Below are 13,634 nucleotides of genomic sequence, written 5' to 3'. Positions count from 1 at the left end.
ATCAAGGTCGCGGACAGTTGAACCATAAAGCTTGTTATGCTCTATAGTTTTCTTGTACTTCTCTTCCAACTGGGCATGTTTCGCCCCCGCAGCAGCAAGCTCTTCGATTTTGGAGTTCAAGGCTGCCTCTAAGTCAGTCACTTTTCTGCAGTGGCAGCCTCGCGCTCAGTTGCAGCAAGAACGGTGTCATGGGCTTCAGCACATTTGGCCTTGCCTTCGTCAAATCTAACCTTCAGCGGGCCAATTTCTTTGCTAAGGGTTGTCACCTCTTTCTGCAAAGTATCGCTCGCTAAGGCCAGGAAAGCAGGTCTCACCCGGTAGAGACCAAAAGGGTAACATTCCTCCTCCGATGGGGATCTTCAGAAGGAGCATCATGATTCTGCCCCAAATCCCATGAACTGAGGACTGGAGAGGAGGAACATCTACTTCGTGATCAGATGCGACTAGTGAAGATGATTTAGCAATTGCTCGTGGAAGAGTGGATGAAGATGGAAATGATGTAGCAATTGCTAGTGGTGGTGAAGATGGAAATAAAGCTGATGGAGTTGAAAAATAAGAAGTAGCTGCATCAAATGTAGTGCTGGTTGTTGGATGCTCGCCAATCAAAGACGACAAAGACTTAGTACTTAGCCTTGTGATACCGGGCACGACAATTGGGGCCTGAAAATAGGCATTGGCATTTTCCACTAAATCATATTCCCCCAAAAGTGACGAGGTATCATCCTTGATTGGTGTAATTAACCCAACAGAGTGAGCATTCTTTTGAGTTATTGATGAACGTCGCCTTCTGTGTAGAGAAGCCCCATCATCACTAGCTTCTCTATCATCGTCAATCGTCACGGTGTCTATGACCGGCCCAAGAGGAGGGCTAGTGATCACAACTTCAAGAGATGACACAGGGGCAGTAGTCTTTTCCCTCTTATTATTTTCCTTGACCACAGAAGAACACCTTCTTTTTGGTTGCTTGTTATCCGACCTGGGACTCCGTAATAAAACACTTGTGCCCGAAGCAAGTCCGAAGACACTTGCTTGAGTAAGCGCCTCCTGAAGCAGCCTTGCCGCACCATCAAGATCAGCCAAGACATCCTCGTCGGGGATAACAACAGAGCTTGCAGGCAGAAATAATTTCATGAAGAAGCCAGAAGGGTTCAACCAAGTTCTTCACATAAAAAATAGAAGCAAGGTAAGTTTAAATTACTATATTTTTGGCGTCCCACCCATAATTAAGGGCCAGCACTTTTCACAAACGAGTTTCGGGCGTCAATATCCAAGATCTTCTGAACCCACTGGACCAAGCCTTCCACCACCGATGGGACCATTGAGTTGTTGAAACATGTGATGGAATAAAAAATCAATACGACCACAAAGGAATTTTTATTAAAAGGAATATTAATTGAAAAATATTATGAGTGCGGTTCCGGGCGACCGAAAAGGATGAAGCTATTGTCAGAATGATTTTGTCGGTGACAACTACAACGAACCGTTCCGTCCACCCTCGGTCATTATCATCATCCATGCTGGTCAACAGAGTATGGTGACCACATTTGCATAGGTTTATCATTCCTCTACGGAAAATATTGGGAGAGTAGAAATTCATCATATGAGCTAAGGTTAGCTCCTATCTAGTCTCCTGGTACAAGCGCCGAAGGCAGGCAACCGTCCTCCACACAGAAGGACTTACTTGTGCCAAACATATTTGGTAGCGGAGGCAAAACTTCGCAATCACGGAATCTAGCTCTCCACTCAAAGAAAACACACCCAAAGTAAAAGGATACATGTAAAAATGCATGATCTCTAGCAAGCCCATAACCCCGGGATATCTCTTTTATTAATTGTTAAAAGAAAAATTCATAAGTGGCGTAGTAACTTTGCGTTGTATTATTGTTTGTCTACTAGTTAAATTGTAAATTGGTTATTTATGTATTTTGTGATGAATTAGCTTGAATCGATAATTGTTTGGATTTGCATCAGTCGTTAAGTTAATCACAAGTCCTCGTGGGAACGATACTCTACTTATTACTATATTACTTGAAGATCACGTACAATTGCGTGAGTGTTTGGTCGCAACATGCCCCCGATGATTGTGAGGTGAGCTTTCAGAAGCTCAAGAGATTGGAATATTTCTAAAGCAGCCAAGATAGATCCAGAGCAATAATATTTAACTCATGGCAACGACAATCTTCCTTCACAATAGGAATATTGGAAGGATAAATGGAAGAAAGATACCTACTAACAACCCATGTATGAGGGTTAACAGTAGGGAATTTCTCTTCGAAGTCTTTCGTGGTATTAAGACTTTTGAGGATGATGGAACCCACTGTTAGAAGAGCAGAGTCTTCGGCCTTGTTCTTGTTCTTTGAGGAACCGGCGCGCTTTGAAGAAGAAGCCATTTAACATAAGAAGGAAAATGTTTTTTGTTTGAAGAGAGTTAGATAAAAGATGAAGAACAAATGTGCAACAAAAGCTTGGAAAATTGTGAAGTGTAAGGGAAAAGGGTGATGCGTGTAAGTAAAACTTTAGCGGGTAAATTCATGGCCATAATTACCTAGTTAATCGGAAAAAGTTGTGCTGAATCGTGAGATTACGTGTGTTCAGAGCATTAAATGCGGAGAGATGTACATCTAATCAACCGTCAGAGCCTACAGAGGGAATTATAGGAATTCCCGCCAAAAGAGTGTTTCTACCAGCTTCCCCGTAACACAAAGTTATGTCACCGGAAAGCATGAAGACTATCTGTATAGGGTAAAATATGATATGACGCATGGTCATCTAAAGGAAGGACACGTGGAACCCATGACGAGAATGGCCGAAGACGGAGCAGATATTCCGTTTGTCACCGGAAGGGATACCGTTCATAGAAAGGTGTTAAATGCCTTGCGCCCGGTAATATTTAATAAGGATTATTCTGCAGCATTAAGAGAAACTACCCGTTACAGGGAATTTGACATTTATGTCCACCATTACATCTTCATCAATGTCCCTCATAATTGACATTAAAGGAGGGCACGATCCTAGGACCTCCTTTCCTAGACACAGCTATAAATAGTGAGTTTAGTTATCATTGTAAAGGACATGAATTTTCTGGCAAACTTACACTACATTCTATACAAAGCTAAATACAATCTTATTTTCTTGCTTCTAACTTCATCTGTGCCTGGAAACCTTGTTTCTGAAACTGTCATCTTTGTTGTCTCATCTACATTTTAAGGCTAAATATTGCTTCATTCTTTACTTATTCTATTATTTTCAGGATCAAATTAGTTAACTTGTCTAGAAACCACGTATAAATTTAACTGTATCGTTTTACGGGTAAACAATCTTAGTAATCATAAAAGCAAAAAGGAAAGAGATTTGTACATCTATCTAAACACTGATCAAATACACAAAAAGTGTTCTTTAGAAATAACGTAATGATCGGTGCATCATAATTTAAACTGTATGTAGTATTACGAGTTTGAATTAAAGTAATTATTTGGTTATTGTTATTTAGTTTATGGAGTTGAATTAGATTGTTTAGTGTTCGTTAAAACACACGGACATATTCTATACTTCTTGAGATATCATCCAAAGCTCGAGTATGATTTATGCGTCGTTTTTCTTCTCTATCTTAACGAATCAATTGATTTAATTTTAGCTTCGCTCTTTCCTTTGTCTTTCCATTTTTACCATATGTCACTCCCAATTTGAAGCACGAGTCTTCTCGATAACAGTGTTAGTGATATGAGAAAAACACAGAAAAATAATTAATGAATGGCAGTGGAAGAGTGAAATAATAGCACATAATTGATGACTTATCATTAAAGGACAAAAAGTAAGTGGTTGCTATGAATAAACTATTACCCAACACTTTATCATTTAGTTTTGAAAAAGTAGTTGATGACACGAGACAAGTATAACTTTAAGCATACTTGATGCATCAAAATCTTGGGTATAGATAGACAAAATGATCATTATTCCTCAAGATCAAAAGATTCAGTGCATGTGTGTGTTAGTTAAGCATTATTAAAATGGCTCAGTGGATTTTAAAATAAATTTATAGCCTCCTTTTTCTTAATATACAAACCGTTAGAACAAAACAATTCGATATAGTATTTAAAGATTTAGTCCAATTAAAGTTTATTGTTGGTAAAGGTTCAAGATTTAGAGCATTTTAGGGTTCAATATTTTAGAAAAAATTGCACGGGCACCCTAGTTGGTCGCCCCCATTTAACCTATACTTATTTTTTTTTAAACTTTTAACTCGTGCTCACTTTTTAAACAACTTCAGCCCCCTTTCTCCTCCTTCTTCTCCTAGTGATCTCCATATCTCTCCGGAACTTAACATTGATATAACAATATCTCTCCTTCTATGGCTTCACTCAATTCCTCATAAAGCCATCTTACTATACATAATTAAAATAATTGTAACGTAAGAAAACCTTTTTGTGATATGGTTGACATGGCTCAAAATGTTTTTTTACATCATTAGTTCAAATCTCAAATATATTTTTGCATTTCTCTAAATCCCCTTGACACCGTCTCCATCGTCGAGATGCCATGGTCAAGCAGAACCATAGTGCGTTCCTCGACGTTTCGATCCAGAATAAATCAATGAAGTCATCTCCATACTTAGAATATGGAATTTGAAAGGTCAATCTTCCTCCCCCAAAAATAGAAACTTCAGCAGTATATACTCAAGGGTTTTAAAAACTTCAGTTCTAGAGCTGAAGTTCGCCAGATACAAAACAAAAACTTCGCCAGTTACAAAAACAAAAACTTCACCTCTAGAGCTGAAGTTCGCCAGAACAAAAACTTCAGCTCTAGAGTTGAACTTCAGACCTGGTTACTAGAATGCTGAAGTTTTGCGTGATTGCCTTTGCTACTTCAGCCCCATATGCTGAAGTTATGCGAAAAGGCGGGTACGCTTGCAATTCTTTTTGCAAAGCGAGCACAAGTTAAAACGTGATATAAAAAGCGGGTACAAATGCAAATGCCCCAATATTTTATAAGGCTAATCATTGCTCCCATAAAAATGAAAATACACTAATCTTTTGTGAAAATTAAGACATCCAGGACACATTTTTTTATAACCGAGAAATTTTGTCTCACATTATTGAATATTTACCGCTCTTTGAAGTTTTGAAGGCTACTGAACCCTTTTCCCCCCTCTGCCCCTCACCCCCACCCCCCAAAATAAAAAATGGAAAAAGAAAACCCAAACCCTCTAATATTCATATGGTTAGTAAAGAAGGGCGCAATTTTGGTTGGTGATTATTGGAGTAAAAGAATGCATGCAAAATGCTTTTACAATGGTTTATAGACTATGCAAGGCTAAAATTTATCTGCGAGACTGCAACGGTAACACCTAACTCTATACAATAATTTTAAAGAATGAACAAATCAAAGTTAAAAGGTATAGATAACACTTAACCATTACTAAGTTTTTAAAAATATATATTTGCAAAACATATATCTTTACAATTATTGATTTGGTTCATATAATTGGTCATTGTTAAGGAAAGTTGAAGTTCTTGAAATTTACGAAGGATATATTATTTGTAAACTTTTTCCTTTAGGGGCAGGGGTAAGGTTTGCGTACACACTACCCTTCCCAAACCCCACTAATAAAATTTTACTAGGTTGTTGTTGTATCTCACAGCAACAATGCATCAAAACAATTATACATATTATTTTCTGCTGGGTAAAGTTTCCTCTTTGTTGAATACTGTTAATTCCTCTAGTGTTTACCTTTGCTAAAAAGAAAAAGAGAGTCAAAATAAGAAAAAGATAATCGATGTTTAAAGAAACTAAATAATTTTCGTTTCTTTCACTTCCAAGCCTCACTTAAAATGTTTTTGCTTCCAAGAAACATTCTACTTTTCTAGCCTTTGGAGTTTGGGCAAACTTTCCAAAGGTAAAATGGGATTCTCTCACAAACTTTCAAGAACATTATCAATGTTCACGTTGTTAATATATTGGGATATTTACATAAATAGCCGTCCGGATTCACTATTTATTTTTTCTAATCGATATACATAGATTCTACTGAATGTACACGATTATACACATGTAACACATGAATTGTACATGAATGATATATCCTTTGGCCATTTTTAGTTTAAACGATTGGGTGGACATCTATTTAAGTTAATTCTTCATAAAAAAATGAATATTTACATAAATAGCCAGCCATATTCACTGTTTACTTTTTTTTGCCAGTATATAGAGATTACACTGATTATACTCGATTATACACATGTTATGCATGAATTAATATTCGCTCGCTATTTTTAGTTTAAAAAGGTTGGGTGGATGAAAGTTAATTCTTAGTTTCTTCGTAAAAAAGGGATATATACATAAGGAAAGAAAAAAAACCAGAAATAGCTGACTCAATTATGGACCTGTACAAGGTAATCTCTTGGGTCTTGGCACTCACTTGGACTTTTACAGAATTTAGGCCTATTTGCCTGCAGCCCAACTATATTATAGGAGTATCAGTTTATGCATTCCGCCTCCATGTGAATAACCAGATGCTTCCCTCGAGAAACTACTTTGTGTTATAAATATATTATATTATGGATATTCATTTAATACTCTGTTGTAAATAATTTTTCTGAAGAAGCTTATCCATATGGGACTCCACCGTAAATATGTTTATCTATTTAGTACTCTATTGGAAATAAGCTTCCTGAAGAACTTATTACTTCGGTACCCGATTATGGATAAACATTACCCTAGGTAGAAGATTATCCATACCGGGTATAATAAGCTTATCCATTCAGTACTCCGTTATGGATAAACATTGCTCTCAGTAGAAAATTATCCATATTTGGTACAGTAGCAGCTTACACAGCAGCTTGAGTAGCAACTTACACAGCAACTTGTAATAGCAGCTTACACATCAGCTTGTAATAGCAACTTACACAGCAGCTTCCTTTCTTCTATAAATAGAAGAAATTTCAGTTCATTATGTACGTCAGTTTGAATTCGAATAATATATCAGTTTCTCTCTATATTTGTCTTTACTTTACAATCTTTATTTTATAACACTTTGTTAGATTATAAAAATAATTCTGATTATGGAAGTACGTGATAATTGAGAAATCAATTTTATGTTTATCACTTCTATTATGAAAATATGTTGATAATCATAAATAGATTTTAATCAATGCGACTGATTTACAAGAAGAAAATAGATCAGTAAAAATGTAATCAACGATAAGGATTTACTAGGAGAAATAACTATGAGTTAGCCAGGTGTGCTAAGAGCCAAAGAAATTATAGCTTCAACTTAGGGGAAAAAAACAGATTTCAGTGAGCCACAAACGTTATAGCATAGGATAATTCTTGAGAAAATTCTTTTCCACAAAAAAGTTTGAAGAAAAGAAAAGGCAGCCACCCTCCTAAACATCCAAAATAAGCATCACCTTATATTATTGTCGTTTTATCCACAAGCAAATCTATTTTTCCTTTTTAAAAAAGAATTGAAATATCACTACCTTTACTTCCTAATTAGAAACACAAAGACACAATTCTTTTGTGCTCCAAAGTATCAGAAGATGCAGCCACTCAGTGCAGAAGTTCACCAACGTATTGCCAGAATTTCAGCCCATCTCAACCCCCCAAATCTCCAGGTCTGTTCATTTTCTACTTGGTGCTATTCATTTTTCACTCTTGGACTTTCAGTTGAATGAACTTAGATTTAATAGATTGTGAATTTTTGAAATATTGTAGTTGACATCAATAGCATACACAAAATTTTACACAAGTGATGTTGGCCTATTGTCACAATTCAGCTGGTAGTAGGTTTGAATCTTAAAATATGTTGGTTTTAAGGCTTTACTTCCTTTCTCAAATTGATATTCATTTTGTATTATTTTCTAGCATTATAAATAGTGTTATGTGAAGGGGAACCTTGGCGTAACTAGTAAAGTTGCTGCCATGTGACCGGGATGTCACAGGTTCGAGCCGTGGAAACAGTCTCTTGCAGAAATGCAAGTAAAGCTGCGTACAATAGACCCGTGTGATCCGGCCCTTCCCCGGACCCCACGCATAGCGGAGCTTAGTGCACCGGGCTGCCCTTTTAGTGTAAATAGTGTTATGTATTGTTTCCTAGAAAAATATATTTCGGTATTTGATGACACCTCTTTTTAAAGGGTGTCTCCGCTAGTGGTTGATGCTTGACTGCTTGTGACTTGAACAAAATTTTGATACTTAAACTGTTGGTTTTACCATGTATATAAAGATGGGAGAGGGGTCTGTTTTGGAAAGATCAAGCTGCAGAGCAAAAGGTGGGGCACCTGGATTCAAGGTAGCAATATTGGGTGCTGCTGGAGGTATCGGCCAACCGCTTGCAATGTTGATGAAGATGAACCCTTTAGTCTCAGTTCTTCATCTCTATGATGTTGTTAATGCTCCTGGTGTTACTGCTGATATTAGCCACATGGATACCGGTGCTGTTGTGAGTTCCTTTTCGATAAAATCTTCACATTTAGTTGCAGAAGCTATATTTGAAGAATAATTTTCTTACTTGGTGCATTTTAGGTGAGGGGTTTTCTAGGGCAAAGTGAGCTTGAGGCTGCACTTACAGGAATGGACCTTGTGATCATACCTGCTGGTATTCCAAGAAAACCAGGAATGACAAGAGATGATCTTTTTAAGATTAATGCTGGGATTGTCAGGACTCTCTGTGAAGGAATTGCAAAGTGCTGTCCTAATGCTATTGTTAATTTGATTAGTAATCCAGTGAATTCCACAGTTCCTATTGCAGCTGAAGTTTTCAAGAAAGCAGGTACTTATGATCCAAAGAAGCTTCTTGGAGTTACCTCACTAGATGTTGTCAGAGCCAATACTTTTGTGGTAAGTGTTTCCCAATATACTACTACTTTTTACATTGTTCTGCAATATCTTACATTGTTCTGCAATATACTACTACTCTGTTTATTTCTTAGTGTCCTCTGTATCAGCTAACTGTAAATAGTTCTAACCCCGCTCAAGAATCTCAGCTTTGTTTATTGATCAATTGTCGTGCTTATGGAATTTCATCGGAGACTTCTGTCACTGTTTTTGTGGCTCCATTCACTAACTACTAGATGTTGCTTTTTCTTTTCTTTTCCTTTATTTATATGTGATTGAGGTCTTTACAGGCGGAAGTTTTGGGACTAGATCCTAGGGAAGTAGATGTTCCTGTTGTTGGAGGTCATGCCGGGGTGACAATTTTGCCTCTTCTCTCACAGGTCTAACAAAATTATACTTAGCAGAGATACAAACAGAAACTTTCTTGCAGGCTGAAATTTCCTTTGATACTGATATTTTGAACTTTGTAATGCATTGTAGGTCAAGCCTCCTTGCTCCTTCACACAGGAGGAAACAGAATATTTGACTAAGCGCATTCAAGATGGAGGGACAGAAGTTGTTGAGGTACGCATGCACTACTTGCAATTCAGCATATACTGATAGTTTCTTGCAGTAGAACAGAACTGCGATTGGTAACTTCAAGAATTTTTATCTTTGCAGGCCAAAAAAGGGGCTGGATCTGCAACTCTATCAATGGTTAGAATTGCTCCTTGAGTTATTTCAATTAATGCTTTCTGAACATTGAATATAGGCATATTGAGTAGAACAGAATCTAATGCAAATTCCTACAGGCATATGCAGCCGTAAAATTTGCAGATGCTTGTCTCAAGGGCTTAAGAGGAGATGCCGGTGTGGTGGCTTGTGCTTTTGTAGCTTCTCAGGTACTTTCTCAAACTTATTTCCAGGGGCAAAAGTCCTAACAAATTTTTTTTTTTCTGTCAAATTTCCCTGACTGGCCAATAACAATTTTGACACAGGTTACAGAACTCCCATTCTTTGCATCCAAAGTGCGACTTGGTCGTACTGGAGCTGAAGAAGTCTATCAACTTGGTCCCCTAAACGAGTATGAGAGGTAAGAACGTGATGCTTGACCTGAAATTTTCTGGGTATTAGATAAGTTAGTTCTCTAACTAAGTAATTTCCAACAGGATTGGACTGGTTAAGGCCAAGAAAGAGCTTGCTGAGAGCATTCAGAAAGGAGTTTCCTTCATCAGGAATTAGTATTAAGTTTCAAATTCAGTAATACATTTTCTGGTTGTCTGGTAAATATGAACATTATTCGAAATGAATGCTTTATGTGTTTTGCTAGATACTTTTGGTTTAAGAAAAGCAAACACTTGTGACCCGCCTGATGGAAACCTTTGCCATGTTAAGTCAGTAAATTTTGTAGACAGCAACTGTTAAAAGAATATGATAAATAGGGAGTACCAAAAAGATCTGGCATATATTCCTGATACTTCTTTGATAAGTTCTTACAATCAGGTCTCTTTGCACCTGATGTATGTGATTTGCTATGAAAAGAGGACAAAAGGAAAGGATAAATTTATCTATACAATATTTCTCAACACAAACCTAGCCCGCCTAAAGAGTTTACAAGGTGAATGGATTTGGAGGTGGGTGAACAATTGGAGTCTTTGACATGGAGACATTGCCCATGAGCACACTTGGTGCCACTGTATCCTCTATAGTTATCGGATCAACCTGCACAACTCTCTCCGGTACAACTTTGTCGCCATCTACCTTTGCCAGAACTTCAAAATGCATCCTCACTGATTCAGGCTTGGTTCTCCAATCTGGATAACCCTCCCAATTGAATCCATCCCCTTCCTTCAACTTTTTCTCGACTCCAAAACCAATCTTCACGAAAGTCTGGGCTGATACATCTGCCTTCAGCAGTTTGAAAGAACCTTTTTGACTTGCTTTAGGGCCCAGTACATTAGATAGCAAGGCCTCAAAACCAAGCAAGTTTGAGTTTGAACCATTGACAGATGTGACAGGCCACAATGTAGTAAATTGATTGGGTGTAAGAAGTGCAGTGGTTTCTCCCTGGAGATTGATGGTGGAGATGGCGTCCATGGCTTTCATTTTTGATACTGATGACAACTCAACAAGACCAGGTGCAAGCCGTTTAAGCTTAAGTTTGTTTGCAGAAGGGGAAGATGGTGAGGAAGGGGATGTAAGAGATGTAGGACCAACAATTCGAAGAGAGAGGAGAGGTTCCCCTTGAGTTACAGAAGCTTGACGCAAATATTCAGCCAATGCCAACAGACCAGAGGCAAATCCATTTGTCGTTCTGTTGAAGGGCAGTGGAAGCTCTATTGGGTGGCGCAGGCTAACAGACCTGGCACCTTTGACTGTAACAACAGCACCATCGGCTAAGATCACTTTCCTCAGCTCCCCGGCATCCACATCATGCTGCATATCAATTACCAACGAGAGAAGCAAAGCAGATTAGTGAAATAAAAAATTGGCAAGAAAAATAATTAATGCAAACAACCAACTGAACAAAGACAAACAAAAAAACGACCCTGGGGAACAAAGACAAACACCATATCAAAAAATAATGAGTCTGCATCCCTAGCAAAGCAAATGTTAGTGCACTTTAGTTAATGCAGCTACATCCACCAACTTCAAAGGAATCGGATTTCCACATACAAACCTACTACCATCAACCTAATGCACTCAAGATAATTCCAACTAAATCCACCAACAAGAGAGTAATCCAGTTATTCATTCAACTAAGTGTCCACAAAACTAGCAACGCTTATCAATAAGAGCAGAGGACATCATTCAACATGGAAAAATGGAAGCCTATACTGTCAAAGAAGAGACTTCTTTCCAGCTTAATTTGGAGAAACATACAAGCTGAATGCAGCGGCATTTCATAACTATTTTAGCAATAGAGGCTCTTTTTTATTTAATTGTTCCTAGGTAAATTGCAGAAGAAAGGAACCAGACAAGAGAGCGCCTAGAAAACTAAACATTCATCAAATGGATATGTTACAAAAATACAATCCAATGTTTGTCTTTTTAAGGAGCATCCTTAGGTATTAAAGCACATAACAAAACAAATGAGAAACGGTACCTACTATAAACAAGCAAAACTGTTGGTGAATGGATCAAATAAAAAAGCTAATCTTCAAAAGACTTCTAGCATAATATACAATATTATACAAAATTTAAGCAAGGTTTCACTTACTGGTAGCGAAATCCTCATGTCCTTGGCATCCTGGATCCAGAGCTCCATCGGACCTGCCAAAGTAAAAGGCGCCAAAACAGGCACCTTTTTCTCCAATCTCCGCCTCTCCACCAACCCATTTTCTTCACCTCGCTCTACCCGGAAAATGGGCAAATCTACAAACTCCCATCTATTCACATCCTCCAAAAGCTTCAAGGGAATAACTTTATTATCAATCTCAACATCAAATTCGTAAGACACTGACCTACCCACAAGGGCATCCCTTAAATCAAACCCGGATATCTTGAAATCCTCAGCGTGGAAACCTAACCCCTTTACAATTGACTCCTTCAAGTCCTAGAAAACGAAGAAAAAACAAAACTCTTAATAAAATTCAAGCTTTAACAAGAAAACAAAACCTACAACCGGATTTCACATGTAAATATCTGTCTTTGCATTGCTAAAGTAGTAGAATCAGACTATTGCAATACGAACTCAATCAGTCTAAGAAACCAAAACTAACATTGACGTATCTCTAAAATTAAAAGCTTTGGACGCCTAATTGATGTTAATACAACATTGAGATCCACAAAATCTTAACTTTTTAAAATCAATTTTGCGTCTCATTATCTGTGATACGATTGGGCTCAACTCAATTCTAAACTAAAAGGGTCGGCGGGTAACATTAACGAGATCCGGAAAATCATAAATTACAAAATCAATTTTGTCTCTCGTATTTGAGATATGATTACAGCTAAAGATAAGGAAGATTCAGGTTATAAATTGATTGATTAATTGAAAAATAAAGAGGATAATGAACTTACAGAAATAGCTTTAGGATATGGAGGGTTGATATCTTTGCTAGCGACCAAAGCTCCAGAGGGAGAAAACCGAACAGCGATCGCAAGCAGAAATATGGGCAAAAAATAAAGCGATTGTCGCCTCAAATCCATTGAGAAGCTTTAGAAATTCGAAAGGAAAATTGGAAGAAGAGAATTGATTCTTCAGGAAGCAGTGAAGATGCTACGGAATTGGAAATTCTCAAATCTCAAGTAATGCTTAAGAATTGAATCCTTCTTATGTTTTCTTCTTTCTCCTTTTTTGTTTTTTCTAAATTAGAATGAAAAGTGGATTTGGTTTGGTATTTCTCGATTCGTGGTGGAGAATTCTAGAGAGACGATGACGTGGAACGAAGCGACCAATGAGAAGCGAGGAGCTTATGCGGAAGGTTGATATAATTGGGTTAAATGACGTGGCTTGTGGCTTTTTAATAGCTACGGCTGTACATGTGGTGGGACCCTTTATCCTTGTTCCTCGCATTAAATTATTACATTATAATTATTAAAAGGACAAAAAATGTCGAAACCACACGACGCCGTTCTTGGAAGCACTTTTATTCGGAAATAAAAAAAAATAGATGATGGCTTCGCCCGGACTCGAACCGGAGACCTTCAGTGTGTTAGACTGACGTGATAACCAACTACACCACGAAACCAGTTGTATAGTATGCTACTTTACAATTTATATCTCAACACGATGAGCATCACCAGATTTTAATTGCTGAATATTTAGCTAGCGTTTGGCCATAGATTCCCAAATTTGTTTGAAAAATCTGATTTGG

The 13,634-nt window shown here is 37.6% G+C and overlaps 2 protein-coding genes and 1 non-coding gene across 3 annotated transcripts; 1 reads left to right on the top strand and 2 right to left on the bottom strand.

Annotated features, from left to right (window-relative positions):
- Positions 1–7,337: 7,337 nt before the first annotated feature.
- LOC104228472 (malate dehydrogenase, glyoxysomal) lies at positions 7,338–10,180 on the top strand. The gene is made up of 9 exons (XM_009780937.2): positions 7,338–7,613; positions 8,225–8,440; positions 8,524–8,838; positions 9,126–9,215; positions 9,316–9,399; positions 9,496–9,531; positions 9,627–9,716; positions 9,813–9,907; positions 9,984–10,180. The coding sequence occupies exons 1-9, from the start codon at positions 7,539–7,541 to the stop codon at positions 10,054–10,056; spliced, it is 1,074 nt and encodes a 357-aa protein (XP_009779239.1). The 5' UTR covers positions 7,338–7,538; the 3' UTR covers positions 10,057–10,180.
- Positions 10,181–10,260: 80 nt separating this feature from the next.
- On the bottom strand, positions 10,261–13,130 carry LOC104228471 (protein TUNICAMYCIN INDUCED 1). The gene is made up of 3 exons (XM_009780936.2): positions 12,838–13,130; positions 12,035–12,370; positions 10,261–11,250 (listed from the first exon to the last, which is right to left on the bottom strand). The coding sequence occupies exons 1-3, from the start codon at positions 12,964–12,966 to the stop codon at positions 10,426–10,428; spliced, it is 1,290 nt and encodes a 429-aa protein (XP_009779238.1). The 5' UTR covers positions 12,967–13,130; the 3' UTR covers positions 10,261–10,425.
- Positions 13,131–13,434: 304 nt separating this feature from the next.
- Positions 13,435–13,508, bottom strand: TRNAV-AAC (transfer RNA valine (anticodon AAC)). Its single transcript has one exon. It is a non-coding gene; the product is annotated as a tRNA-Val (tRNA).
- Positions 13,509–13,634: the final 126 nt, after the last annotated feature.

Source organism: Nicotiana sylvestris, chromosome 1 (assembly GCF_000393655.2).
Source record: "Nicotiana sylvestris chromosome 1, ASM39365v2, whole genome shotgun sequence".
NCBI lineage: Eukaryota > Viridiplantae > Streptophyta > Magnoliopsida > Solanales > Solanaceae > Nicotiana > Nicotiana sylvestris.
This window is presented reverse-complemented; position numbering and strand designations above follow the sequence as displayed.

Excerpts from the sequence above, each read along its gene's own strand:
- LOC104228472 (XM_009780937.2), top strand. The coding sequence starts at position 7,539 with ATGCAGCCACTCAGTGCAGAAGTTCACCAACGTATTGCCAGAATTTCA. Across the intron at positions 8,839-9,125 it reads TCAGAGCCAATACTTTTGTG|GCGGAAGTTTTGGGACTAGA; the intron begins GTAAGTGTTTCC and ends AGGTCTTTACAG. Across the intron at positions 9,216-9,315 it reads TTTTGCCTCTTCTCTCACAG|GTCAAGCCTCCTTGCTCCTT; the intron begins GTCTAACAAAAT and ends AATGCATTGTAG.
- LOC104228471 (XM_009780936.2), bottom strand. The coding sequence starts at position 12,966 with ATGGATTTGAGGCGACAATCGCTTTATTTTTTGCCCATATTTCTGCTT. Across the intron at positions 12,371-12,837 it reads CATATCCTAAAGCTATTTCT|GACTTGAAGGAGTCAATTGT; the intron begins GTAAGTTCATTA and ends TTCGTTTTCTAG. Across the intron at positions 11,251-12,034 it reads ACATGAGGATTTCGCTACCA|CATGATGTGGATGCCGGGGA; the intron begins GTAAGTGAAACC and ends ATTGATATGCAG.